At 52.5% G+C, this 25,181-nt stretch overlaps 1 protein-coding gene and 1 long non-coding RNA gene across 3 annotated transcripts; one reads left to right on the forward strand and one right to left on the reverse strand.

Annotated features, from left to right (window-relative positions):
- Window positions 1-1,262: 1,262 nt before the first annotated feature.
- Window positions 1,263-21,314, forward strand: LOC132679715 (uncharacterized). Of its 2 annotated transcripts, XR_013551946.2 has the most exons (6): window positions 1,263-1,310; window positions 3,771-3,851; window positions 4,134-4,238; window positions 10,137-10,277; window positions 19,453-19,836; window positions 20,955-21,314. It is a non-coding gene; the product is annotated as an uncharacterized LOC132679715 (long non-coding RNA). The 2 variants fall into 2 exon arrangements; XR_013551947.2 differs by lacking the exon at window positions 20,955-21,314 and having other exon boundaries at window positions 19,453-19,873.
- CNPY1 (canopy FGF signaling regulator 1) lies at window positions 10,274-20,146 on the reverse strand. Its single transcript, XM_060633480.3, has 3 exons — window positions 19,823-20,146; window positions 17,977-18,073; window positions 10,274-14,307 (listed from the first exon to the last, which is right to left on the reverse strand). Exons 1-3 carry the CDS (start codon window positions 19,964-19,966, stop codon window positions 14,246-14,248), a joined length of 303 nt encoding a protein of 100 aa, XP_060489463.1. The 5' UTR covers window positions 19,967-20,146; the 3' UTR covers window positions 10,274-14,245.
- Window positions 21,315-25,181: the final 3,867 nt, after the last annotated feature.

Consider the following 25,181-nt stretch of genomic DNA (forward strand, 5'->3'; position numbering starts at 1 on the left):
TCCCTGGTCCAGGGCGAGCGAGGCCCCATCCGGGCACCCCATCCCTCCACACAGTGCCGGCTGGGGTGACCGAGGCGTGTGGCAACCCGGCAGGAGCGAAGGGCGATGCTTTGCCACTGAGTGTCGTCGGGCGTTCTCATCAGGTGCCTCCTGTCCCAACCCCGGGTCGGCGGAGAACGAGGGATCCTCGGATCAGGAAACGCTCTCCTGGGGAGCTCCTCCCAGGGCCCCGGCCCCCCGGCCTGCCCCCTGCTCCCGGGGATTGTCCTGAGCGCCACTGCCCAGGACGTCATGGTTCAGAAGCCACCAGAAGGCAAAGGGTGAATGGCGGCGGTTCCCAGACTCTGCGAGGGCCCCGGAAGGGGCCGTTCCGGGCTGCACGCTTGGCTGCGCTTTCTGTGTGCTGCGCGTCTTTAAAAGTGGGAAGAGCTGAGGCCCGAAGAGAAAAGGAGGAACATCCCGGGAAGTGATGGGGTATCTGCTCTCACCAGAGAGACTCTTTTAAATTTCTAATCAGGAGCCAGGCCTGGGCCGGGCAGGGCTTGGCGGGGACAATGAGGCCAGGAGGCACTGGCCCGGGCCGCTGGCAGACAGGCAGGGAAGGGCTTGACTTCGGGGCGCGGGCTTTCCAGGAAGGGAAAAGGTCAGAGAGAGAAGGTCTCGGCGGGCAGCGGCCCCGGGGCCCCTCGGCCAGGCGCAAATTCGTCATCAGGACCAGGACGGCTGCGGGATGGCGTTCTTCTCCATCGGGGCGTTAATGTGCGATTTTTACACACTCAGAATTCCCTGGTAGTTGTTAGCAACGCGTGTCACCCGTGAGCAGGGCGCTGTGTCCCCGCCGGGCCGCTCAGCCTCCAAACGCCCTAGGCCCGAGCGGCCTAGACACCTGGACTCCGGGCTCGGGGTCCAGAACCTTCTCCCTTTATCCCCTGCGAGGCCCGGGCCGCCCCTTCTGGCGCTTTCCGCCCGGGGAAGGTGAGGCCGGGCGCGGGCCGGCGGTTGCCATGGTGGCTCCAGGCATCCGGGGGGCCTCGGTGCGGAGAGAATGGGCTCACGGGGAAGACGGAAATTTTTCTAAAAGTGTGCAAACAGTTGAGTGAGCCCCACAGACACAAAAGGAAAAGGAGGGAAGACAAAGCGACAAAGGCCGCAGCAAAGCCGGCTGGGCCGCAAGATGAGGCCGACGGGGGGAGGGGCGGGAGGGGGCGGGGCGGGCGCAGGTGCACCGGACCGGAAGGGGCGGGGGCGGAAGCCGCGCTGGGGCACGTGCAGGGGCCAGTTGAGGAAGTCGACCCGAAGGCCGCGGCAGGGTAGGTGTGGGGCGCTCTGTGTCGCTACGGCGTGTCACTGAGGAGCCGCACAATCCGGGAGGGGCCGGAGGGGCTTGGCGGCCGCCCAGCGGGGCCCCTTTCTTCCCAGGGGACGACAGAAGCTGGAAGCCAAGGGTGAGGGGTGGCCCAAGGTCACACCACGGGGTCCGGGAGGGGGCTCTCTGGTGCAAGCTCTTTCCCTGGCGCCACGCAGCCTGCTTTTCCTTGTTTGTTTACTCCCCCGCCCCCCCCCCAGTCTCTCTCGTTCCTCTTATGGAGGTGCTGCGGCGCGATGACTCCGTACCCGTAGGTCTCGTGTGCGACAGGGTGACGGCGGTTAGCAGCGCCGCAGTCCGAGTTTGGACTGTTGCTAAGAGAGCGAATCTCACGATTTCTCACCACACACACGCAGCCGGTAACGACACTTGTTGTGGTGATGCTTTCGGGACATATTCAGCCTGCTGCTTAAACGTTCGTCACACTTGAGCTCTGGACGCAGAGGCCTGGAAGGAGCGAGAACAGTGTTGCCAGGGCGGGAAGAAGCAAACAGACGGGAAGCGGGAAGGGCAGATCTCAGGCTGTGAGGACTGAGCGGGGCAGCACAAGGAGGCATGGGGTGGGGGCACCTGGGGAGGGCAGCTGGAGGAGGAGGAGGAGCAGCTGGAAGAGGAGGAGCAGCTGGAGGAGGGGGAGCAGCTGGAGGAGGAGGAGGAGCACCTGGAGGAGGGGCAGCAGCTGGAGGAGGAGGGGGAGCAGCTGGAGGAGGAGGGGGAGCAGCTGGAGGAGGGAGAAGAGCAGCTGGAGGAGGAGGAGCAGCTAGAAGAGGAGGAGCAGCTGGAGGAGGAGGAGCAGCTGGAGGAGGGGGAGCAGCTGGAGGAGAAAGAGGAATGGCTAGAAGAGGAGGAGCAGCTGGAGGAGGAGGAGCAGCTGGAGGAGGAGGGGGAGCAGCTGGAGGAGGAGGAGGAGCAGCTGGAGGAGGAGGAAGAGGAGCAGCTGGAGGAGGGGGAGCAGCTGGAGGAGGAGGGGGAGCACCTAGAGGAGGGGGAGGAGCAGCTAGAAGAGGAGGAGCAACTGGAGGAGGGGGAGGAGAAGCTGGAGGAGGGGGAGCAGCTGGAGGAGGGGGAGGAGCAGCTAGAAGAAGAGGAGCAGCTGGAGGAGGAGGAGCAGCTGGAGGAGGGGGAGCAGCTGGAGGAGGGGGAGCAGCTGGAGGAGGAGGAGGAGCAGCTGGAGGAGGGGGAGCAGCTGGAGGAGGAGGAGGAGCAGCTGGAGGAGGGGGAGCAGCTGGAGGAGGGGGAGCAGCTGGAGGAGGGGGAGCAGCTGGCGGAGAAAGAGGAATGGCTAGAAGAGGAGGAGCAGCTGGAGGAGGAGGAGCAGCTGGAGGAGGAGGGGGAGCAGCTGGAGGAGGAGGAGGAGCAGCTAGAAGAGGAGGAGCAGCTGGAGGAGGAGGAGGAGCAGCTGGAGGAGGAGGAGGAGCAGCTGGAGGAGGAGGAAGAGGAGCAGCTGGAGGAGGAGGGGGAGCACCTAGAGGAGGGGGAGGAGCAGCTAGAAGAGGAGGAGCAGCTGGAGGAGGGGGAGGAGAAGCTGGAGGAGGGGGAGCAGCTGGAGGAGGGGGAGGAGCAGCTAGAAGAAGAGGAGCAGCTGGAGGAGGGGGAGCAGCTGGAGGAGGGGGAGCAGCTGGAGGAGGGGGAGCAGCTGGAGGAGGAGGAGGAGCAGCTGGAGGAGGGGGAGCAGCTGGAGGAGGGGGAGCAGCTGGAGGAGGAGGAGGAGCAGCTGGAGGAGGGGGAGCAGCTGGAGGAGAAAGAGGAATGGCTAGAAGAGGAGGAGCAGCTGGAGGAGGAGGAGCAGCTGGAGGAGGAGGGGGAGCAGCTGGAGGAGGGGGAGGAGCAGCTGGAGGAGGAGGAGGAGCAGCTAGAAGAGGAGGAGCAGCTGGAGGAGGAGGAGGAGCAGCTGGAGGAGGAGGGAGAGCAGCTGGAGGGTGGGGGGTTGCCGGAGGAGCATCTTGGCCCACGGCACCCGGGTGAGCCCAGGGCGGGAGCTGGCGCGAGGGGAGGCTGATTTGGGGTGGGGGCCGTAAGGTGGGAAGCAGTACAGCAGAGACGCCGTCCCCAGGGAAACGTGAGGACCACACAGAGGGAGTGTGGGCTCGCTGCCCCGGGTGAAGTCTCCCCGCGGCAGCCTGAGAGCGTCTTTGGGAGAGGACGGCGACCCTGTGCCTGTGGCGCGGTGATCCTGACCACCACGGGATGTACAAACAAACGCGAGGAAGGGAGAGATTTAGGAAGAGTCAGACCTTTGGTTTATGGAAATGGGGCAAGAGTCCACGGGCCCACCTTTTCCTTCAGACTATTTCTTCAATCAATAAATAACCACGTACTGTTCCATTCTTTGGGGTGTTATTTTCCATATATTTCTGGAAACGTCTGACATTGGTCTGTACTTTCGGGGGCTACTTGCCTCCAGAGCGCTTCATTTTGTACAGAATTTCGGCAACACGGGACCTCAAGACCCATTGGCCACGTCCTTCATTGCAACCGCAACGTAGTAAGTGAAGCTTACGGTTAACTTATCTATATAGGTATTTATTTCTTTTAAATCTGAACTTGGTCTGAAGGATTTCTTCAAGCAGTCTTATTACTAATTTTATAGCGCTCCCCAGAACGAGGGCCATGAACTGGAAGTTCAAGATTTTTCTCTAGCGAAATGAATCTTCTCATTCCCCCTCGAACCGAGCAAGTCTGTGTGTGTGGTTCAGGTGTGGGTTTTAGATGATCAGTAACTCTTTCCTGAGAGACTCTTTTCAACGTCTTAAAATTTTGTCCATAGTCTTCTTCAGTGAATAGCAAATGTGGTCAAGTGATCTTCGTGGAAGCTCGTCAGGATGAAATCTCTAGAACACTCCCGAGGAGGACGTCTGAGCCAGCACTGAAGGTCAGTGCCTTCAGCAGAAGGTCCCGTGTGGGGCTCTGACCTGCTGTGGTGCCTTGGACCAAACAGCGAGCCTCTCTGCCTCGGTCTCTTCTCTGAACAGGTTGACCCATTCCTGTTTACTTTAAGGCAGGAGCTCTTACTCTGGCTTCCGTGAACTTGGGCCGGGAACATGCGTGCTCGTTGTTGTCGCGAGTCGGTGTCTACCAGCCCCCTCCCCGTTCTTTTCCTTACGAGACAGACATAATGATGTCGCGGCAGGAGTCAACCCTGCCCGAGCCCCTGTTGGCAACTTTTTAAAGGTTTCACTTTCGTTCCCGTCAGCGGCCACGGTGTTATATTCGTCTTAGGTGTGCGACGTAGTGACCCAGCACTTGGTGTCCACCCGGTGCTCCTGGCCAGCGCATCCTTAGTCCCCGTCGCCTGTCTCCCCCCGCCCCCCCCTCCCGCCCACCTCCCCTCTGGTGACCGTCAGTGTGTGCTCTGTAGTGAAGAGTCTGTTTCCTGGTTTGTCTGCCTCTCTTTTGTCTCCCTGCTCATTTGCTTTGTTCCTTCAATTCCAAATATGAGGGAAATCCTGTGGCATTGGTCCTTCTCGACTCCTTTCGCTCAGCCGTATCCTCTCTAGCTGCCTTTTTGCCAACCGAAACCACAGATATTTTCATATCACGCTATAGTCGTCGCAGATACGGGAGATCATCATTTCGGCCCGTCGCTACTTAATTTTTTTTTAACGTTTGCTTATTTATTTTGAGAGAGAGAGAGAGAGCATGAGCAAGGGAGGGGCAGAGAGAGAGAGAGAGAGAGACAGAATCCCAAGCAGGCTCCGCGCCATCAGCACAGAGCCCGATGCGGGGCTCAGACCCACAAACCATGAGCCCATGGCCCGAGCCAAAATCAAGAGTTGGAGGCCTAACCCACTGAGCCACCCAGGTGCCCTTGAGAGACAGACACTTAGCTGACTGAGCCACCCGTGCACCCTCGCCCATCACTACTTTAAAATCATTGATTCAACCTGTGACTACGTCGTCTTATCTAACACATTAGTACAGAAACACATCACAGTTAAAATATATTTTGTAAGTATTTTAATCCGATTGTGTTTCTTGTCACCTTGCACATTTTATTTTGTGCATGGATCTATCTATCTATACACACACGCGCACACACACACACGTATCCGTCTAAGAAGGGCGTTGCCAAAGGCTTCCCAAGGCTGCCAGAAGGCTCCATGCCATCCGAAGAGGTTAGGAAGCCCTGCTTTAGAGAGACGTTGAGGCGAAACGAACGTTTACCAAAGGGCCAGCAGAACAGTGTCATTACCTTGGGGAACAATCAATGAAGTAGCTCCAAGGAGAGGAGGCTGACCTTGGGGCATCACCTCAATTATTAGTATTCAGGGCAGACAGTCCCTCAGGATGGTTTTGGGGCCACACCACCTGGCCGAGCCTGGCCTCCGTGACCCCGCAAGTGGATGTCAACGCCCCCGGCCCCGAGCTCAGCCCCGCATGTTGGGGCCACGTGCTCTGCCCCTCCTGGACACATATTTCCCCGTCCCAATCTCTAGGGGAGATGTCACTGTGGACAAGCGCGCGTCCGAGCAGCAGCTGGGCTGACGCTGGGGCCCTGTTCCCCGTGCAGCAAATTTCCGTCCCGATGCTCCGTGCACAGGGCTTCTGGGGGCCCTCGAGGCACGGAGGCCAGAAGCTCCGTCCTCCCGCCGTCATGCTCTCACGTCGGCACCCGCGGGACCGCGGGGACTGTCCTGTCCAACCAGTCCATCTCGGGGGCCTCCTTCACCGTGTCGGAGGGGGCCCCCCGCTGGAGGCGGGCCGGTGCTGCAGTCAGGACACCGGGGCCTTCGAACCTGGTCACCCGTGTTTCTCCAGACCCCGGCTTCCTCATCTGCACGGTGGAGACGAGATTGTATTTCCACACGCGGCGGTGGGAGGGTGATGTGAAACGGTACCCGTGGAAGGGACTAAAGCCACGCTCACGTGCGTCGCCAGCACAGCTGTTACTGGAGCCGTGGAGGGCTCCCGAGGGCTCCGACGACCGGGCGGGCTCACCCTGTGGCTTGGGCACCACGCCGGGGACGTCTGCCGGGCGGGGACTCCTGTCCTTGCACCGAAGACGGGGAGTTTCCCAAACAGGAGAGGACCGTTTGGACCCCTCACCCACGGGGGGTGCCCAGTCGGGAGGGCAGGCGCTGTTCTCGACTCTGATGGCACCGCTGGGGACGTGGGGCCACGGGCCCCCCGAGACCTCCCTGCGGCAGCGAGGAACCCAGCCGAGGCCGGCGGCAGCCAGGGAGAATCCGCCGAAGATCCAGCTACCGAGATTCACCTCCGCCTCGTTCCCACTAGTCAAACACTGAAAATGGTCTAAATGGTCCTAACGTAGGAGGCCCGTTACATACAAGTAGACGTTCTGCAGCCGCGACAACTTACGTGGCAGGAGGACATTGAACAACAGGAGAAGAAACTCCTAGCGCTTTGAGGGGAAAGGCCGGGTCAGAGAACACAGGTGACGCACTCAACTCCCCCCGACACCCCCCCACACGTGTGTGCACACCCATATATGATGCAAACAGTTATCTTGGTGATGGGACTTGAGGACTTTTAAAAACTGATTTTTTTTTTAATGTTTGTTTTTGAGAGAGAGAGCACAGGCAGGGGTGGGGCAGGGAGGGAGGGAGACACAGAATCGGAAGCAGGCTCCAGGCTCTGAGCTGTCCGCACAGAGCCCGACGTGGGGCTCGAACTCACAGACTGCGAGATCATGACCGGAGCCAGTCGGACGCTTAACCGACTGAGCCACCCAGGCGCCCCTAATTAATTTTTGGAGGAGGGGGAGGGGTAGAGGGAGAGGTAGGGAGGGAGAGAGAGAGAGAGAGAGAGAGAGAGAGAGAGAGAGAGAGAATCTCAAGTAGGCTCCACACTCAGTGCAGAGCCTGGGGCTCGATCCCATAACTCTGGGATTTGTGACTTTAACCAAAATCAAGAGTCAGATGCACAACTACCTGAGCCACCCAGGTGCCCCGAGAACATTGTCATTTTCTTCTTTTTGAAGAAGTACATGTATTTCTTCTTACCCATGAGGAAAAAAATGTAGGGTTTTTGCGTGTGTGTTTTTCATTTTGCTTTGTCTGGTGTTAAAGAAGGGAATCCAAGCTGCAGAGACTGGGGTGCCTCGTGTGCAGTCCGGCAGACTGAAGGGACCCTGGCCACCCGCCCGTCCAGGGCCCAGCTTGCTCTGCCCTGAGCGGCACCTGCTGAGTGTTTGGAGGGCCAAGGGATCCCCCAGTGTGGCGCCTGAGCCCCCGACTTGCCCTGCCTCCAGGAGGAACTGGGCCCGGGGCACTTGGCGACCTGGAACGGGGTCTTCGGAGGACAATGGGGGAGAAAGACCAGTGAGGTCCACTCAGTGGACTGGAGCCCGAGCGGGGCGGCCGGCGGGTAAACCCACCGAAGTCGCACGGTCACCTCGACAAACGGTCCCCGGCCGAGCAGGGTCCCTCAATTCCTACCTCGCGTTGGAGACTCCCTGTGCCAGGCTTTCAGAGGGAAGGTGACCAGGAGGCAAACCGATCACAGGCACTTAAATAAATGAAAACTCTAGAGAGATCCAAGGGATTCCTTCTGCTCTCCACCGCCCTGACCACCCGCCCCCTACTGTGAGAGCCAATAAAAATTAAATGCTTTCCACTCTACTGAAAATTAGCAAAAGTAGATGAACTACGTTTACAACACATGTTTGTGTTTAGCTTGAAGCTCAGGTAACGTCCACGCTCCGAGCCGGCCCTGGCAGGTGACCGGGTGACACAGGTCCTGCAGGAGGGGGGCTCTGGGTGTGGCCAGCCAAGCACAGTGGAGGCGGGGGGCGGGGTGGGGGGCACACATGGCCCACCGTTCTTGCCAGTGAGCCTGCAGAACCGCGAGCTGACCCAGGGCGGTCATCCTCTGTCTCGGCCCGGATCACAGCGACCTGGGAGACACCCCCCTACCCCACCGAGGTGCCCTCTAGGGGCACCGAGGGACCACCCAGCCGCTCTGACCCCCACGGTCTCTGTGCCTCTCCCCTTTCAGCGCAGGAGACCCTGGGAGCCTCTGAACTCCTCTCCCCGCTGACTCCTTCCTCCCCCCAGCAGGGAACACATCCCCCGGTCCCTGTCCTCTCCTCCATAGCGTCCACGTTAGCATTTCTTCCCACCACCTGCCCCTGCGGGGGTCTTTTCTGGGTCTGCTTGTCCCACCACTGACCTGGAAAGCAGTGGTGGCCCCCGGAGGAGGTGGCCCTTTTGAGACGAAGACAAGGACCCCGGTCCCTGTCCAGCACGCAGAGGGCACCAGCGTTCACGTCGAGGCCTCCGGCGAGGCCTCCCCACGGCCCCCCTTCCCGTGGAAAAGTCCCAAATTGAATGTAGAGGGGGCCCCGGCCACCGCCCCTCCGCCTCTCACCGTGGGGCCTTACAACGCACAGGCGTCTGCTGAAACGTGGGCCAGCAAGAGTAGTCGTCAAGGGGGGACAGTTACTGTGGGGGCACGGGCTTTCGGGGGCACCCTCGGCCCCACGCGGGCAGTGCCGAAGCTGTGTGACGTCGTCCAGTGCTTTCCCGGGGGGCCTGCCAGGAAGGGGCTCTGGCTGAGAAGTTTCTCCGGTTTGGGCCCATGGCTGGCTCTGAGCTACGACACGCGGCCGGACTCGGGGGCCCCCTGAGGGAGGAGCCGTGCGCTGGGCCGGTGCTGCCCGGGTTCCCCTCAGCGAGACCACAAACGGGAGGCAGCCAGTGCTTTGTCTGAGCCTGACGGGCTGACCGTGGTGTTTGGGCCTCTGGGATCCAGGACGGGGGCGGCCGGGCTCAAGGGCACTGGCTGTCAGAGCAAGGCCGCAGGACGGCCCTGGACAAAGGGCTCCCCACCTGGGCCGGCGTCCCTCACCTGCCCCGAGGGGCTCGGCCCGGGGCAGCCAGAGCCGCGGGTGTGGGTCACACAGCTGCACCCCCAGGGGCTGGGGGGGGCTCTGGCCCTGAGTCATCGGGTCACCGTGTGGTTACTTAACACTGGGTCCATGAGTGAGAGAACACTTCCCTCTTTGGTGATGGGCCGTACGAACTAGAAGAACAAAGGCTTTGCTAGACTTAGACACTCAGTCATCGAGTAGAAGGAAAAGCATTTCTTAATATATATATATGTATGTATGAACGTATTCCTTTCCTTCTGTGGTATTCAAAGCACCACACCCAACAGGTGGACAGTCAGCCCTGACCAGCGCTGCTCCAAACGGACTCCCATCTTCTTGCAGAAGGGACCCGCGACAGCCCTGGTCCACGGACACAGGGCCACGGAGCTCCCTGCAGCGCCATGACAAAGAATCTCAACACGACTGTAGACCGCGCAGGGGCGGGGGCTCAGCCAGGCGAGAGCAGAGCCCCCAGCCTGGCGCTTTGCAGTCTGGAAGTTGTCCAGGTTTCGGTGTCCACAAAGTATGCAAAATGTAGCTAATTCCCACCATTTGGGGTATTGCTAAAAAAAAAAAAAAAAAATCCACTCAAGTGACCCTTTAATCTTAGGGCATTAATATTTAATCACAGCTCTGATTGCATATAAGGGCAGTTCAAGGGCATATTTTCACCTTAAGGTCTAATAATTTAATAACACTTATTGGACCTGCATTTGTATTAGACCTCACTCTGTTTTAATACCATGTTGCTTTAAATAGGGTCCATTTTTAATGGGGACCGAATAGTCTATTTTTTGGTTCTGTGCTTTCTTCTACAAACCACAGGGCATGAAGGTGCTTAATCAGTGCGCTTTGATGAAGAACAACAAAGCCATAAAGATCGTTTCTATCAGACAATGAAAACCACCTGATTGAAATCTTCTCTCCCTCTGTTGACAGTGGTGTCACTTCAAGGATTGTCATCGCCCTTTCTCGGCCCGTATCAGAGAATACGCTGTAGAGAAAGTCCCACTTGTTCGGAAAGCGGCTTTGAGGCGAACCCTTAATCTAAAATGTCAGGAGTACATTCTCTCCCTTCAGGTACCAGCCTCGCTCGTCGTGCAGTTCGAAATCGGGATTAATATTTTAACTTCTCACTTACGGGATCTTTCCGAGTCGGAGCCAGGCTTAATTAGCCGACATTGGGCATCCGGTGTCCCATTATGGAACTTGCATTCCTTAGATATTGGTTCGTTTATGCTCCCGGAGGAGGAGGCAGCTCCTCTCTGTCCGCTCCGAGGAAGGCGTGTGCGCCTCGAGTGGTATCTTAGCTCAGCCAAGTGCGCGGTGCAGCTTCCACTGTGGTTTGGGGGCACGCGGCGCTCTCTCTCCTATTTAATCGCTAGCCTCGCTGTCCCGGCCTCCACTCTGTGCCGTTACGTTTTGGGGGATACGATGTTGGCCCGCGGGTGGTCCAATAAAATCCGTGTTCCGTACTAATGAGCCATGTTGCAGTTTCGACATATTTCCGGTGTAACCTCATAGCTTGTTTCCCAAGCTTCTTAACAGATGGCATGTGTTTTGTAAATATCTCGCTGCCGTGAGACAGGATATTTTTGTCAGCTGACTTCCCCTTGCCCAGACGACAGGCCCACCTTTGTGCGTGGGACGGTATGCCTGCACCTAAGTTTCCGCTCTGAACCCTCAGAGAACCCAGAAGGGCACGCACCTGTGGCTGATGCCACAGACTCGTCTACAAACTGTCCCCAGGAAGCCAAGCCAGATTTTCAGGTGACGTCCCTACAGACAGGTGCGTTGCTATTACGGTCACTGTAAGCACCATCTCTGTGGAGAAGGGCAGATCCTGAAAACGGACAGAACGAGTGGGTCACTCCTCCTCAGCAAACCCACGTTCGGGGGCCAAGGGGCGGGAAGGACAAGTCCGGAGACGACATCATCATCTGTCCGTTGCACCTCTTCTGAGGTGACTTATGGGCGATGTAGGTCTATGATTCCATATTTCAATTTTATGTACCTCATTCGATCTTTTGTCTGTGTAGTTCCTTGCCCTGGAACAGTGACTCCGCGGACCGTAAGGAATGTAGCAGGGGGCATTAAGACCTGGGCAGAAAATCATAACAAAACACACACTCGTATGTAACAGGTATCGTGACAATTTGCTACCAGTGCATTGTGGGATAGAACGACACAAAACGCCATTGAGTGGGTTTCCAGATTTGAGATGAGCTCATAGTTTTGTATCAGATTTTAACACAGGCCACAAAATCACATCAAAGAATGGCTTTTTCCCATATGCCACTGTAACCTGAATTTTAAGGTTGAAAGCTTCAACTTTTCCATGTAGCTAAAGCTACCACCTACGTGGATAAATATCAACCTGAGCAGAGAAACAGGTAGAAGAAATAACAAATATAAACAGCTACTGACTCTATTTTTTAGGGCTTGTCTTAGTAAATAAAGTATTGATCCCTCCCATTTGGGACTCTGGCTCAATTCCACTTTTCAGTCCTCAGTGAAATGGATTCAGTGGCCCGGGCTTCTTCTTAGCAAATGGTAATCCACATAACAGAATACAAACCGCTCATCTTGGCCAGCCTGGTTCCTCTCCAGGAGAACAGGTGCGCAGGATCTTCTGCAGAGACCCAAAGAGCCGGTCTCACAAAAACACAACTCGAAACCCCTGCCTCCAACACGTCTACTCTCCGCAGTATTTTCATAAGCATCACACGCCCCACCCCCCACCTTTTTTTCCCCTCCAGGAATTTCCCTGACCTAGAATTAGGTTGCTTTTCACGGGCTCTAAGAAACTTTTGTGCCACGCTCTGGGTGCTGACTCTTTCTTTTCCCCCCAGGCTTTTTGCTGTCTTTGGTTTTGGTCAATCAACGTCATTAAAAAGGCAGGAGTGTGGTTCAGAGGGTCGCTAAAGCAACCCACTGCTCTGTCTCATTATTGCTCATTAGCAAACGCAGCACAACTTGACCGTGCCCCACAGGGAACCCCAGAATATCCCCAGCCCAAAGATGCAGGGGGTTCGCGTCTACCCCTCAAGCGGACGTTTAATCGGTAACTTCGCAAAGCCAAAATATTTACACGGGTTTAGCAAGTTGGATCCGGAAAAAAACTTTCTGGAAGGAAAAAGTACATAGAAGTCGTGGGGCATCAAAAGTCTTGTAAGAGACGAGCCTATTTTTTACCGGGAAATAAGAAAAAAACTGAAAAGCCGTATTCGGCGGAACCTTAGATGTGCGCCATCAGAGGCAAGATGAGTGGTTCGCGCCAGTCAAAGCAAAAGCATCCACACCCACGAGGGACACCCATCGGGGACAGAAGGCACACCTCTTGTGTTCGTGCGGGTTGGAAACGGGAGCCCCAATTCTCCTGAGCGGCGCCATCAGCACTGGCCGCGTCTGTCTCTGAGAATTTGTAGCGACCGCCAGGGAGGTGGAGACAATGCCACACGATCACAGAGTTCCCGTGTCACTGGGCACTTCCTGCCAGGGCCTCTGCCATGTGCTCAGCAAGGAATCGAGTCCCCGGGCAGCACACTTACCAACAAGGCCCACGTTAGGGAAACGTTTATGACTATGTGAGATGCTGAACGAATCTTAAGTAGGTAGGCTTACACACGGATGTACGGGCTGCGCTTTAAACAACACTTTCGCTACCTGACTGCAATACGGTGCTACTTATTCTGAAATCCTCTTTCCGTGTTGTGTCAGCTGTGGTGCAGGCTCGCTGGGCTACACTGGGCAGGGTCTAGACTCGCAGCCAGCTGCCGACACGTCCAACCACCACGCGCCTTTCTGCTTCCCCCAGTAAATAAGTGGCGTGAACTTACGACAAGAAGTGGGGAGGAAGAAGGAAAAAAGTGGAAACCGCTTCTCCTTAATTTTGGTAAATTTTCCTAAGTTCCAGAATTGTCTCTTCCCAAAGCATCAGCTGAGTGGTTTAAACAGCGTGATTTCCAGGCAATGACGTAACACACGGCGGACGGTTTTTGCTCTCTGGGGGCAGACTTTCTGTCACCCTGCCTAGTAAATTCTCACCACCAACAATGAGCATCTCTTCTTCAGAGTAAGGTACAGCATATGCCCCGGGATCGGCAACGATTACAGTCAGATGTCACTGACTGTAGGTTTAGCGAAGACAATGAAATATCCAAGCCTAGCACTAGGATGACTACGTTCTGGTATTCAGTGGGGTCAAAAGTAATTTTTCATCCGGTCCCACCTCCCCTCTGTCTCCACACCTACAAACACACCCAAATGGGAGGACAATAGATTAGTTAGTGGTAAAATACACTAAGCGTTAGCTGAAAGTCTTTTCAGAGACGCACACGCACAACAGAGTTTGCGGCAAAACAAAACACGGTCACTGGTGCCATCTTTGAGGAACACACAAGATAACAGTACAGTGACTTTCTGACTCATCTGGATTAACAAGGTATGCGGAAGAAAGGCCACCATATTGCTTGCGAGAAAAGCGTTCATTATTTTTTCACACATTCCGTTACATTTTAGAGATTAATACGTTTTTAAACTGAAGGTTTCTGGAACTTTGTATCTCCTTCCTGATGGAAAGAAAGTTTGTGTCTTTAATCGATCACCGTATAGAACCCAGAAGACATAATCTGGAATTTGTGGCAATATACTTTCTTACCTTCATGACCAATCAAGCATTTAAGAACTCAAATCATGCTCTTTCTCATCAACTAGAACATTATACTTGTAGATGTGCATAAGATATTGTGTATGTTATCAAATCCTTATTTCATTTATGAAATGCCTTCCGTTTTTTCTTCCTGGGCACTTAAACGCTTCACTCCTGACCCTGTCTGTATCCGAATCCACAAGGGTAATTTGTTTTATGCAGTCCTCAACTTCCCCTATCCAAAGAATCGGGTCTGTCGCGACACCAAACAACAGATTTTCAACACAATGTCACACGTGCGACAACACCGTATACACGAGACACGTGAACTTTGTTTTCGTGAGGAAACGTGAAGATAGGAACACGGACGTTGACCTGTGGGCTGTGACTTTCCTCCTCAGTAACCAGTAGAGGTGCCATCCAGGAGCTCTGCGAGGTTAGCAGAGGCTCCACAGAGATCTGGAAAAAAAAAAAAAAACACAAACCAAGAAAAGTCACAGCATCACTAGCCCATCTCACACCAGCGCGTGAGTCACAGACTTTCTGCAAGAAACACAGTTTTGAGGGAAGCACATTTTAAAAACTTTTTTATCATGGAAATTTTCAAACACACACACCTCCTCCCCGGTACCCCAAACGTGGCCTCCACACCTGCCAAGGCTCTGTTATCTTTGCTGCCGTCCTCCAGCATTTTTTCCCGGAGTATGTTAAAACCAAAGCCCAGGGAGCGTGTCACTTTGCCCATGGCCTTGGGGGTGTTTAAGAAATGCCTTAAATAGAGGCGCAGCACGCTTGGCATTTAACCCACGGAGCAGAGAGGCAAGGAGGGGGCTCTGAGACGCTCCACTTCGCCAACTGGAAGCAATTAACGTCCGCCCCCTCCAGAAAGGCTACGATTCTTTTTACTCCATAATTTATCAAAAACAGGAAAAAGACGAGGTTTTGAAAGTAATTATTTTGTGTAATATAATTCAACACCCCCGTTCGCGTAGGGCAGTCTGCACGAAGAGGTAAAAACGCTTTTTCTTTAGACGGAAGCCGAACATCTCAAGGTACCTGGTCCTTTACTCCATAGGTCGCATTCACAAGGATCACGCGTCAGATTCCTCAGTCTCACGTTTTCAGGGTTAAGATTTAGGAGCGGAGCGGAAGTGACACGTACCCAGAATATATTCGTGTATTCACATGTAGGCCCTCACGCTCCAGCTAATGAACGCCTCCACAAAACTAAGAGGGTCCATCCATTCCCAACCCAGAGTGGTACACCCTCCACCATCCGTGGGACACAGCTGCCCTTTTACTCATGACCTTCTATCTTATTCCGATTTTAAAGCATCATTTGGACTTCGAGACGTTAAACTGACGATGTGGCCGGGGTAAGTGCCACAAAATATTCCACCAGGAAGATCGAATACACTCACTCCTCTTTTTTTGCCTGGGGAAAAACGACGGCGACGACAGATTGTCTATCAGGTAGTCCCATTACTCTGTCTCACACCCCAAGAGCAGGATGTATTTGACGCTTTTCCTTTTATGCGGTGCAGAGCGGTGAAGAGGCATCCACAGACCCGTCTGCGATGCTGTCGTCTTTCACCGAGGTTTTCTTTATTCGTTCAAGGCAGGGTGCACACGTTCACGAAAACCTCACCGATGGGGCCTTTTTAAATCCAAACGGTCATCGCGAATGTAACATGCGTTTTCTCCATGGCCCCCCACGTACTGGTCTGTGCACGGGGAGTAAACTGGACAGTCCTGTTAGGGTCCAGCGTCAATGAACTTGATGGGAAGAAGGTTTCACAACGTACACACGTATCAGATCGCCACGGTGCACATGTGAAACGCCTTACGGTTTTATACGTCCATCAAAGCCCAATAAAGCTGAGGCTTTAAAATCCGTGAACGTGCTTTCTTGTGCTCCTACGTAATTACCAAGAAGAAGGTGAAACGATCTACCCTCAAGAGAGAGAAAAGCAAAATTCATATATATACACGTATAACACACACGTGTGCACGCAGGCACACGCACGTATAGGTGAAGTGTATACAAAGTGTAAAAAGGGGCCGCCCTTCCGATTAAACATCTAGTTCTAGAACCACCTATTTAAAAAAAACCGATCTCCCTAAAAGCAGAACGTACACACTCTAGCAGCCGTCAGTGCAGCGCCTTGGACACAGCACACTCTGCCTTGGGGGACGGTCACCGGTGAATGCGGCCTCGCGGCCTCCAGCACACAAGACACACACACACACACACACACACACACACACACACACACACACACACGGCCCTGTCTTTAAAACGTTTTAAATCACAGAGCTCAATCGTAGCAAAGTTTCGGACAACAGCGCGGGAGTATTTCTACAACATGAGAGTGTCCCCTTTTCCACGGGAATCCGAAAGCCTCCCAACCTGTGAAAACACATGCTTCTTTGTCGCCGTGGTCACCGAGGGCGAATGTCCTCACTGACGCGTGGCTTTCGGTTTTCTGGCGATAATTTTTAAGTGTGAAAAAGGCGACCTCGTTACGTGGCGCTAACTTACTTCGACGGCGGGGACTTTGGGCTGAGAGGGAGTCTAGCCTCTTTGTAAGGTGACCGTGTTCTCACTTGTTAATTTACGGATGGTTTACAACAGCCATGAGGATGCTTCACGGGGAAACACGACCCTGAAAAGGCTCGCTACCTTGCGGCCACGAGGCGGTGGCCCACCTTGTACTCTCAGCAGCTCGGAGGGGCTGGCGCTTTACAGTGGAAATACTTCACCAGTTTCTAAACAACCAAATGCTATTAAGACTCCGTAAGCTAAGGTTTTCTTTCCTGCGTAAATCTTAGGGTTTTGCCTTACACTCACGCTTTCTCGGGGCTAACGTAATTCTCAGTTCCAGGGACCAGTATGCAGAAGCAATGAAAAGGCAGTCACTATTATTAAAATTAAGTCAAACTGCTGCATTGAGGAAGAGGGTCTCTCCCCAGAATCTTGTCATTATTTGGGGCCACCGCTGCCAGGAAGAGTTGGTGAAACTTTCTCAGGCCCTTCTGTGAGGTCCAAACAGGTGTTTAGAGAGCAAACTACTGGCCCTCGCCATAGGTGATTGTGACAAGTCCACACCCTCTGTGACAGAAAAATAGGAAAACAGGTATTTCCAATAGCACGCATCCCATTTTTGCTCGTATCTTCAAGCACGTGCCCATCTCTGAATCGTTCGCAAAACTTCGAAAACATCGAAACTACTTTCTTTGGAAAATCGTGGCTACGCACTTACTGATGGGAGGCTCACAAAAGCAACCTTTCGTGTCTGAGCTCAGTGAGACGGCTCTCCGGGCCCTGAGCAGTCCCGAGTGTCTCCTTCTACGGTACTCTTCAAACCCCCAACCAAACTGGATCATCTTTATTATTTTTTTTTTCAAGCTGGATTTTAAAAAGAAAACAACCCCATTATCTACTCAGAGGAAGAAAACTTCTTCCTGTTGATGTGGCTTTGTCACTTTCTCGTTTAATAACCTTTGATGACAGAAAACGTTTCTCCACAGATGGGCAGTAACTCTTATTTCAAGGACTGGGGCGCTAAATTTGATACTGTGGAGGAAGGTACGTTAGGCTTTATTAGAAACAAAAAGATATCCCGGGAAAGAAACTCGAAAAAAAAAAATACCCAGCACCCCTCGCAAATCGGCAAACAAAAAAAGCTTTTAAAATCTCGTACTAAATAAAGATCCCGCCTGCTATCAGTTTAGGTTCCAGGCGAGTCATAAAGAGATTCTCCTTCCTGGTCCAGGAGGGAGAGAGAACCCAACCTCTCTGAGTCTGCAAACTGGAAAGAGAAAGTGCTTTGGACCCCGCCGGTTCTGATGGGCCTGTGCCCCCTTTACCATCTTGAGACTTCCTTGCAAACGCAGAAGAAAGCCAGCGCCCACGGAAGAGCCACCTAGCCCCGTGGTTTTGTTTATTTGTCTTCTCTCACATGGGGTCTTTCTGACTCAGTGCGGAGCCGGTGGTGGTGGTGGTGGTGGTGGTGGTGGTGGTGGTGGCGGCGGGGAGGCAGCGAGGGCGGTTTGAAAAAAAGATGCTGCCGCGCCGGGTGAGGGGGGTGGGCGAGCGGAAGACACATGTTACATCAGACACAGTACCTGCTTTCTCACTGCACAGCTTGTCAGCGAGGTCGTGTGCCTCCTGGGCGATAAGTGAGAATATCTCGTCTTCATGCTCCTCTATAATAGCTTCGCACTGCGGAAACGTAATAACAACATATGTGGCTAGATCCGCGCGCACGGGGCTCTCGTGAGAAGGACGCACCAACATTTTATTAGCTAAAAACAGAAAACCGTGTTACCGCCGTGGCCCGTTTTCATCAGCCCCTTTGCTTTCGGGACCTCACTGCCTCGGATGGAGCCTCGTCCCCAAACGTTAATTGCGTCATTTTCCTGGGACTTAACTAACCGATTAGTCGTGTTGAAAGACGAGGGTGAGGAGGAAAGCGGTTCTTTGTATCTGTGCCTCTTCGTTACATTGGAATGCGAAGAAAAGGAAGAAAGGGGTCTCCTAGGTAGAGCTGGGGAGTCTTAGCTTTCTGGTTTTGTTTGGGTTTTCCAGACTCCTTCAAAGAACCCGGCTCCTGGAGACGCTTAAACCAGTTTCCCTCAGATTTAACATAACAATCCATTTTGTGGTTTTAAAACAGAGTCTGAAGTGTGAAAACAATTAAGCTTTCTCAGCAATCAAAACAAACCTCGTCGGTTTCACTGTGGGTAACATGCTTGGCAGTGACTTGGCCAAGTTTCTTTTCAAACCATCTAGCGCTCCATTGATAATTTCACTTTGCTTCTAGCCCCAAATCTCACTTTTCAGAGAAGAGGGAGCCCAAAGGCGCCCGGGGCATTAAAAAAATCTTAAATTCTAACTGAAGGACGCGTCTGTGCTAAAGACCCACAGGGTTACAGCTCCTGGAACCGTGAAGCTACAGGAGGGCATTCGCTCGAGACTTGGCAAAGCACAGTCCAAGTTCATTCAGCAAGACTTTAAAATTTTTCAATGGCATTTACAAATATGTAAATTCCACCATAACGTGTTTATTTAAAACCTGTGAAATACAAGCACACGTACTCATCGCAATTCCTGTTCCAGGGTACTTTTACCTTGGAGTTATTGCCTTTACTTTTTAATTAAAATGAAATCTCCAGAAGTCAGCTAAAGCCCCTGTTTCGGGGCGTCAGCATGCCTGGCATTTCGGCCAGTGTGTGAACTTAATACATTTTTTAAACAGGCTTTCCCATCACTTGGTCTGATTCAACAGCGTTAAGTAAAGCGAAATATATTGGAATCTATTTTGCCAGGCACATTCTAGCAAGCCAGAGGCCAGCATTCACTTAAAATAAACACCACACCGGACGGGAGTTTGGCATTAAGCCAACTATCATACCTAAGCCTTTGTTTAACTTAGTTTGTGCTAAAATACTTGAATTAACTCGGGAAGGAAATTCTCTGTCTTCTGTGAAGCCTGAAGGGGGAGAAGGAAAAAAAAAAAAAAGATGTTTGTCACTCTTCCTCTATCATTTGGCTATAAATATTTGAAAACGACATTCATTCTAATTTGGATTTTAACCTAGGAGCCACCAGCCCTGATTCCTTCCGTGGGAACCTGGAAGAGACCTGCCTCGGCAAGGGGGGGCCACTGAGACCCCTCTCTGAGCCCCACGGGGGCAGAGCAGGCGCGACCCTCGGCTTCAAGTCGCTGGGAGCTACAACAGCACTTTCTGCAAAACACCGCCTGTCTGCACAGCCCCGTGAGGTGTCTCAAAGGCAACTTCCCAAACGCATGGTCAACACTGACGCCGCCGCGGGACCACAGAGCAGCCAGATAACCTTTTAACGTTCAAGGTCTGGAAACTCAACCACAACCCAAGCAAACGGCCAAAAAGAATACCCCAAATGGTGTTCCTGGCGCGTGGGATTCACCTGCGAAGAACGGGAGCTTACCGCGAATTTCAAAGGTCTGTAAGCATCAGAATAAAAATGGAATTTTTTAAATTCTTTGTACATTCTGTCTCCTTTCCTTGGAGCAAATCTCTTAAACTTCTTCTCCCGAGTCACGGAATCTTCTTCCAGCTGGTAGTGGTTCATCCGCTCGCACACTTGGTCCAACAGGTCTGTTAGGAAAACCTCCGAGTGGGCTAGGGGGGTCTGTGGAGACAAACGGGGCAGGAGACCTGCCTTAACGTCCACGCGGTCTTAGCAGATCGTGCGCCGGACGCGTCCGGAGCCGCGCGCCACCCCCAGGAGCGCCGGGAGGCATGACCTTCCTCGCACAATGTGCTTGCGGTTAGGTTACTTACAGAACGTGAGAAGTTCGCTTACACTGTGCTTTTGGGAAGGGGCGGGTGTTCGAAAGTGGACGGGAAGAAAACGCCTAGATTGGAACTGGAAAGTGCACTTACACAGGTAGTCCTTTTTCAAAGTCATTGCACACGCAGAATACGGCACCGAGGACAGAAAATGGCTGTGATTATTTACTAGCCGGAGAGAGGGAGGGAGGGGAGGGGGAGGGGCGGAGGGGGAGCACAAGAGGGGGACCGGGAGGGAGGCAGAGACCGCGGGCCAGCACGCCGCGTCCTTCTGGACGGGTCGGGCCGAGCCGACAGTGGCGCCCGCGGGCGCCGGTGGGGGAGGGGGGGACAGGGGCGCGCGGGACGGCCACGGGCGCGGGCTCGGGGAACAGCTGGCGCCCGTCTCCGCGCGCCCCTGTCCCTCCGGAATGCGGCGAGGATTCAGGGGACGCCCCCCCCCCCCCCACTCCGGCCACCACCTCCGCCCCGCGCGGGGGTCAAAGAGCACCCCTCGCCCCTGGTAACCGACACAAAACCTCGGGGCCCGTCTAGACGGGTCAAGGTGCAGGATGCCGCGTCCCCGCGGCTCCTTCCGGAAGGGGGCGGGGACCCGCCAAGGGCGCCGCGGACGCGCCGCGCCCGGGCCTCCGCGGGCTTTCTCCCTCTCCACCCTCCGCTGATCAAAGTAGGAAGTTTGCGTGACAACCGTGGTGAAAGGGGCTGAATCGCAAATGAACTCGATTTCGGCGATGTTGATCTAGCCGGCCTCCATTGTCCCCTTTCAGGCGCAGTGTGAACCCTTCCGGTGCCGGCGACCGCGCGGCGGCGAGGCGCGCGCTCCGGGCGCACAAAGGGTCCCCGCGCCTCCCGCCCCCGGGCCGGCGTCCCCGCCGCCCCCGGGGTCCGCGAGCAGTGCGCGCGGTGGGACACAGGCCTGCGGGAGCCGGGGCAGCAAGAGAGCCGAAAACAACCGCCGCCGCCGATGGGCGCCCAGCTGCCCCCGCCGTGTGCGCGGTAACGGGGTCCCCGCCTCTCCCCCAAAACCCGGTTCCAGGCGCATTCTTTCCAGGCCCGGGCGCTCCCTTTTGCAACGAAACCGCTTACTCAACTGGATTAAACCACAACGGTTATCCATTCACTAAAATAGCCAGTTTTTAAAAACTCGCGAGTGTGGTTTGTTGTTGTTGTTGTTGTTTTCGGGTCTACAGTGAAAAGACCCTAAAGGTGGTGGCTTGAAGTGCATTCCAAATACAAGCTGCATTTTACTTACACTTTTAAGTATGCCAATCAAGCCCTGTAAGTTGTAAAAACAAAACAAAACAAAAAGCACAGCAATGCGTGGGTTAAGGAACAAACTGAAAATCCGTTTTATTAACCACAGGCGCTGAGGATTAAATCTGTATTGGGTCTGCACGTTATAAAACACAGAGGCAAATTCTTAATTACAGTTAATCAAGCAGATCATTAGCTGCATGATTATGGGGTGGTTTTTTTTTTTTGCCTGCCACGCGTGTGGTTTAAGTGTATTTCCTTATCTGGTACGTTTGAGATACCTTCATGGTACTTTCTGGATGTTAGCAAAGCAGGTTTTCACTTTACAGTGATGAGTGCACGCTTTCACTTAAAAAAGCTAAGTGAAACCCGGAAAGGCACTCTCTGTCCCCTCCGGCCCCCACCTTCCCCAGCGGAAAAGTAAACAGGGTGGGGGTGGTCGTCACCGGAGGGCAGGGGTTCGAGTCTGGGAGACTTTGGGGGAACACTCAGCGCCGCCTTGACGGATCCCAGTACTTTCCGCTGACTGGGGACGCTCTCGAAAATGTTTTTTAAATCTGACCGCACCCACCCAGCCGTGTGCAGAAACTGCCCACCGTCTCGCCTGAGCAGATCAGACGCCAGCGACCGAAAGGCCTCCTCAACTTACTTTGGAGGGGTTTTTGATTTGTTTCCCGGGGCTGGCACTATTTTAGAACAGTCCCCACTTTACAACTTTCCCCAAAACGGGATTTTTTTTTTTTCCAGTTTTCAAAGTGTCATGCTATACGTTTGAATATACTGATATGGTACTGTTTTAACACACATATGTTATATCAAGAGATCAACACGTGAATTTTGTTGATTTTATGAGTCTGAAGGCAAACGGGTTTGTGTGTGTCTCTGTGTGTGTGTGTGTGTGTGTGTGTTTTCCCATCATTAGCTGGCTCTTTTGAGTAAACATTCTTTAATAGGAGGAAGTGTTTGCCTGCCGATAGCTCAGGAAATGCTTCCTCAAAATCTCCGCTAAAAACAGGTAAAGGAAAAACACCCAACGTGAACTTACTAGATCTGGTTTCAGAAGACTAAGAGAAAAAAAAGGATTTTAAAATCTCAATCAAAGCATCCGGCTTTGTGAGAAAATGGTAAAGATGTCTAAGCATCGCCGCTCTTTGCACATTGACGACGACGCACACGATTGGAGTCTAAAATGATTTCACTTAGCTGAACTGCCTTCAGTAAATTTAAAGACTGTTCACAGAATAATCGGGCCTTTTTCTCCCCTCAGAGTGTTTTGATTATAAGAGTGCAATAAGTGTTGAGACGAGTGGAATAAAACAAAGTCTTTCTTTCTATACTATGAAGATTTTGAATAGTACTTGTCAATAAAGCAATTCCTATTGTAATCTTAGGGGAGGGTGGCCTCCACCCCGGAAGGACTGTCTCAGAGATAGTAACCTCATTACAATATGAATGAAAAAGGCCGCCAGCATTGTATCGGGAGAAAACCGATGCACGGGCACCCGGTTTTCTTATCAGCCGTTACTTTTACGCAGGCACTCACTTGGGATCCGTTATACATATAAAAGCGATCCGTTATAACTTCATCGCTATCTCAGAGCGTGCTGGTCAAAGTAAATCCTAACTTTTGCTCTTCTGAAACCTACCTGCCCCTCTGGATCCTGCTACGTAGATAGAGTGTCTACTTTTCTTTTTTCCCCTCAAGGCTTATTCTGACCATGTGCTTATTCTGTGAGCAATGAAAGGGAGGGGGGGCGGAGGGAAGTACCCATATCCCAACGTGAAAGCGGGAAAAAAAGTCTCTGGAAGTTTTGGGTCTGGAACGCTGGAGTGTGGGGTTCATTCCAGACCCCGTGAGCCACATTCCTAACGGTTCCAGGGCGCCTCCGTGCGTGTTCATTACTGTGTCTCTGTTAATCTTGTAGCAAATTTCTTGCTTGATAGCTATCACAATTAGGCAGGAACACAATTATGTTACGGCGCACGATTGGACGTGGAAATGCCCTTGTGCTCTGTCTGTGGTTTTCATAACAGTCTGGCAATCTCAAATAAATCTCACTTATCTTTATCGTTATCTTGAGTGTTCCTCAGATATGAACCCAGGACTTAACCTGCTTAGCGACTGATAATTGATTTCACATTGTTGCAAAGATTCCCCTTCTGGAGGTTTAGTTAATGTCGAAATTTTAATTGCACTCTGGCAAATATTGCATCTGGCTTAATCACTAACTTTCCATCCATAAAAATATTGAAATCGCTTCTGATATTAGTTAAAAGTCAATATTTAGAAGTGAAAATTCAAGCCTCCTTTGCTCTAGGCGACAACAGGGTAAGCATACATTCGGAAACTTGTAAGATGATGAGATATATAATTAGCTTTTATGTTAATTGACTGTTATGAGTTTGTTGTAGGACAATTCTTCATATAATATGCAGATAGCATGGGCTGTTTAGTTTTATTAGACAATATAATTAGAAAGCTAAAGGAGCTCATTTCGATGAGGAATAATAGAAGCTGATAAATTTGCCAGTGTTCTGTGTATCAGAAGTGAATTCCATCTGGATTTAATCAATAACAGAGATTTCAAGTAGCCTTTGTTTAGAGAACTGAAGCCAGCCCACAGATAACAGAACTAATATAGTTTTTCCAGTTACCATCAATTCACTGTTAAAACAGGTGAATTTCTACAATCAATAAAACCTTGGGGACAAAACTACAAAGATTTCGGCACAGTTTATCACAGAGACACAGTAAATTTACCCAAATAACATCACAATTTTACCTTCCGCAACTTGAATAAGGAAAAGAGTCTTTCCTATTCTTACTTACGGACATATTGTGTTATATCAAGTATATGTTCAGGTTGTGAGGAAAATAGAAAGAATGAAATAAGAACATTTTGATTCGGGGGTAAATTTTCCTACAATTCAAAACTGCTCTAGTTTCGATCACATTTTTTTTTTTTTTTTTTTTAATTCTGGAGCCTTTTTCCAACTTACCAGGGATAAAACAGAATCAGAGAAAAATTGCATAATGCATCATCATTGATGAACTCCAAATGGGGTCATCAAACACAATTTGACCTTTTTCTGAAGTTTAAAAAAGCTCTGCTTTCATTGGCAAATGCAAAATTGGCCCTGCCACTTGGTTTCCCACCCTAAAAAAGTCTTCCACCAAAAACTTTAATTTTCAAACATTTTAGGTAAAGTGAAAACAAAATGCACTTATCCATATGAAAATGTCACAACTTTTCAATCTTTTAAACAAATCAGCCCTTCCCACAGTGGAGCTGTGCCCTCCGCCGGCGTGCCCCGGAAGGATTTTGCAGATTAAAAAACAAAACAAAAAAAAAGTGAATGGAAAAGTGCATGAAAGGAGACAGGAGCACCGTGGCGTTCCTAGAGTAAGATGCGAATCTGTCCATTCATGCCACGAATCCCGGTCCGTCTCCGTGCCAGGTCATTCACGAGGCTTGGAGGGGGCCTCCTCTGTGGTTCTGAATAAAAACGAAGGTACTTGGGGGAGCCTGTGTGCCCGGGAGAGGCCCAGCGAACGCTAGCGAACTGTGATGTGACTCCTCGTCTGTCGGCAGAGCTGAAGGTCACATAAATGCAGAATCGGTGCTCCTGGTTTACAGTTTTCCGCCCTCCCCCCAAGTCTGCATCCCTCACTACCTTGTCACGGAAAACAGGAAGGGATTGAGTGGTTGTGTTTCTGAGCACCGTCACGCAAGGGAAAA

The sequence above is a fragment of the Panthera onca genome, chromosome A2 (assembly GCF_046562875.1).
Source record: "Panthera onca isolate mPanOnc1 chromosome A2, mPanOnc1 haplotype 2, whole genome shotgun sequence".
NCBI lineage: Eukaryota > Metazoa > Chordata > Mammalia > Carnivora > Felidae > Panthera > Panthera onca.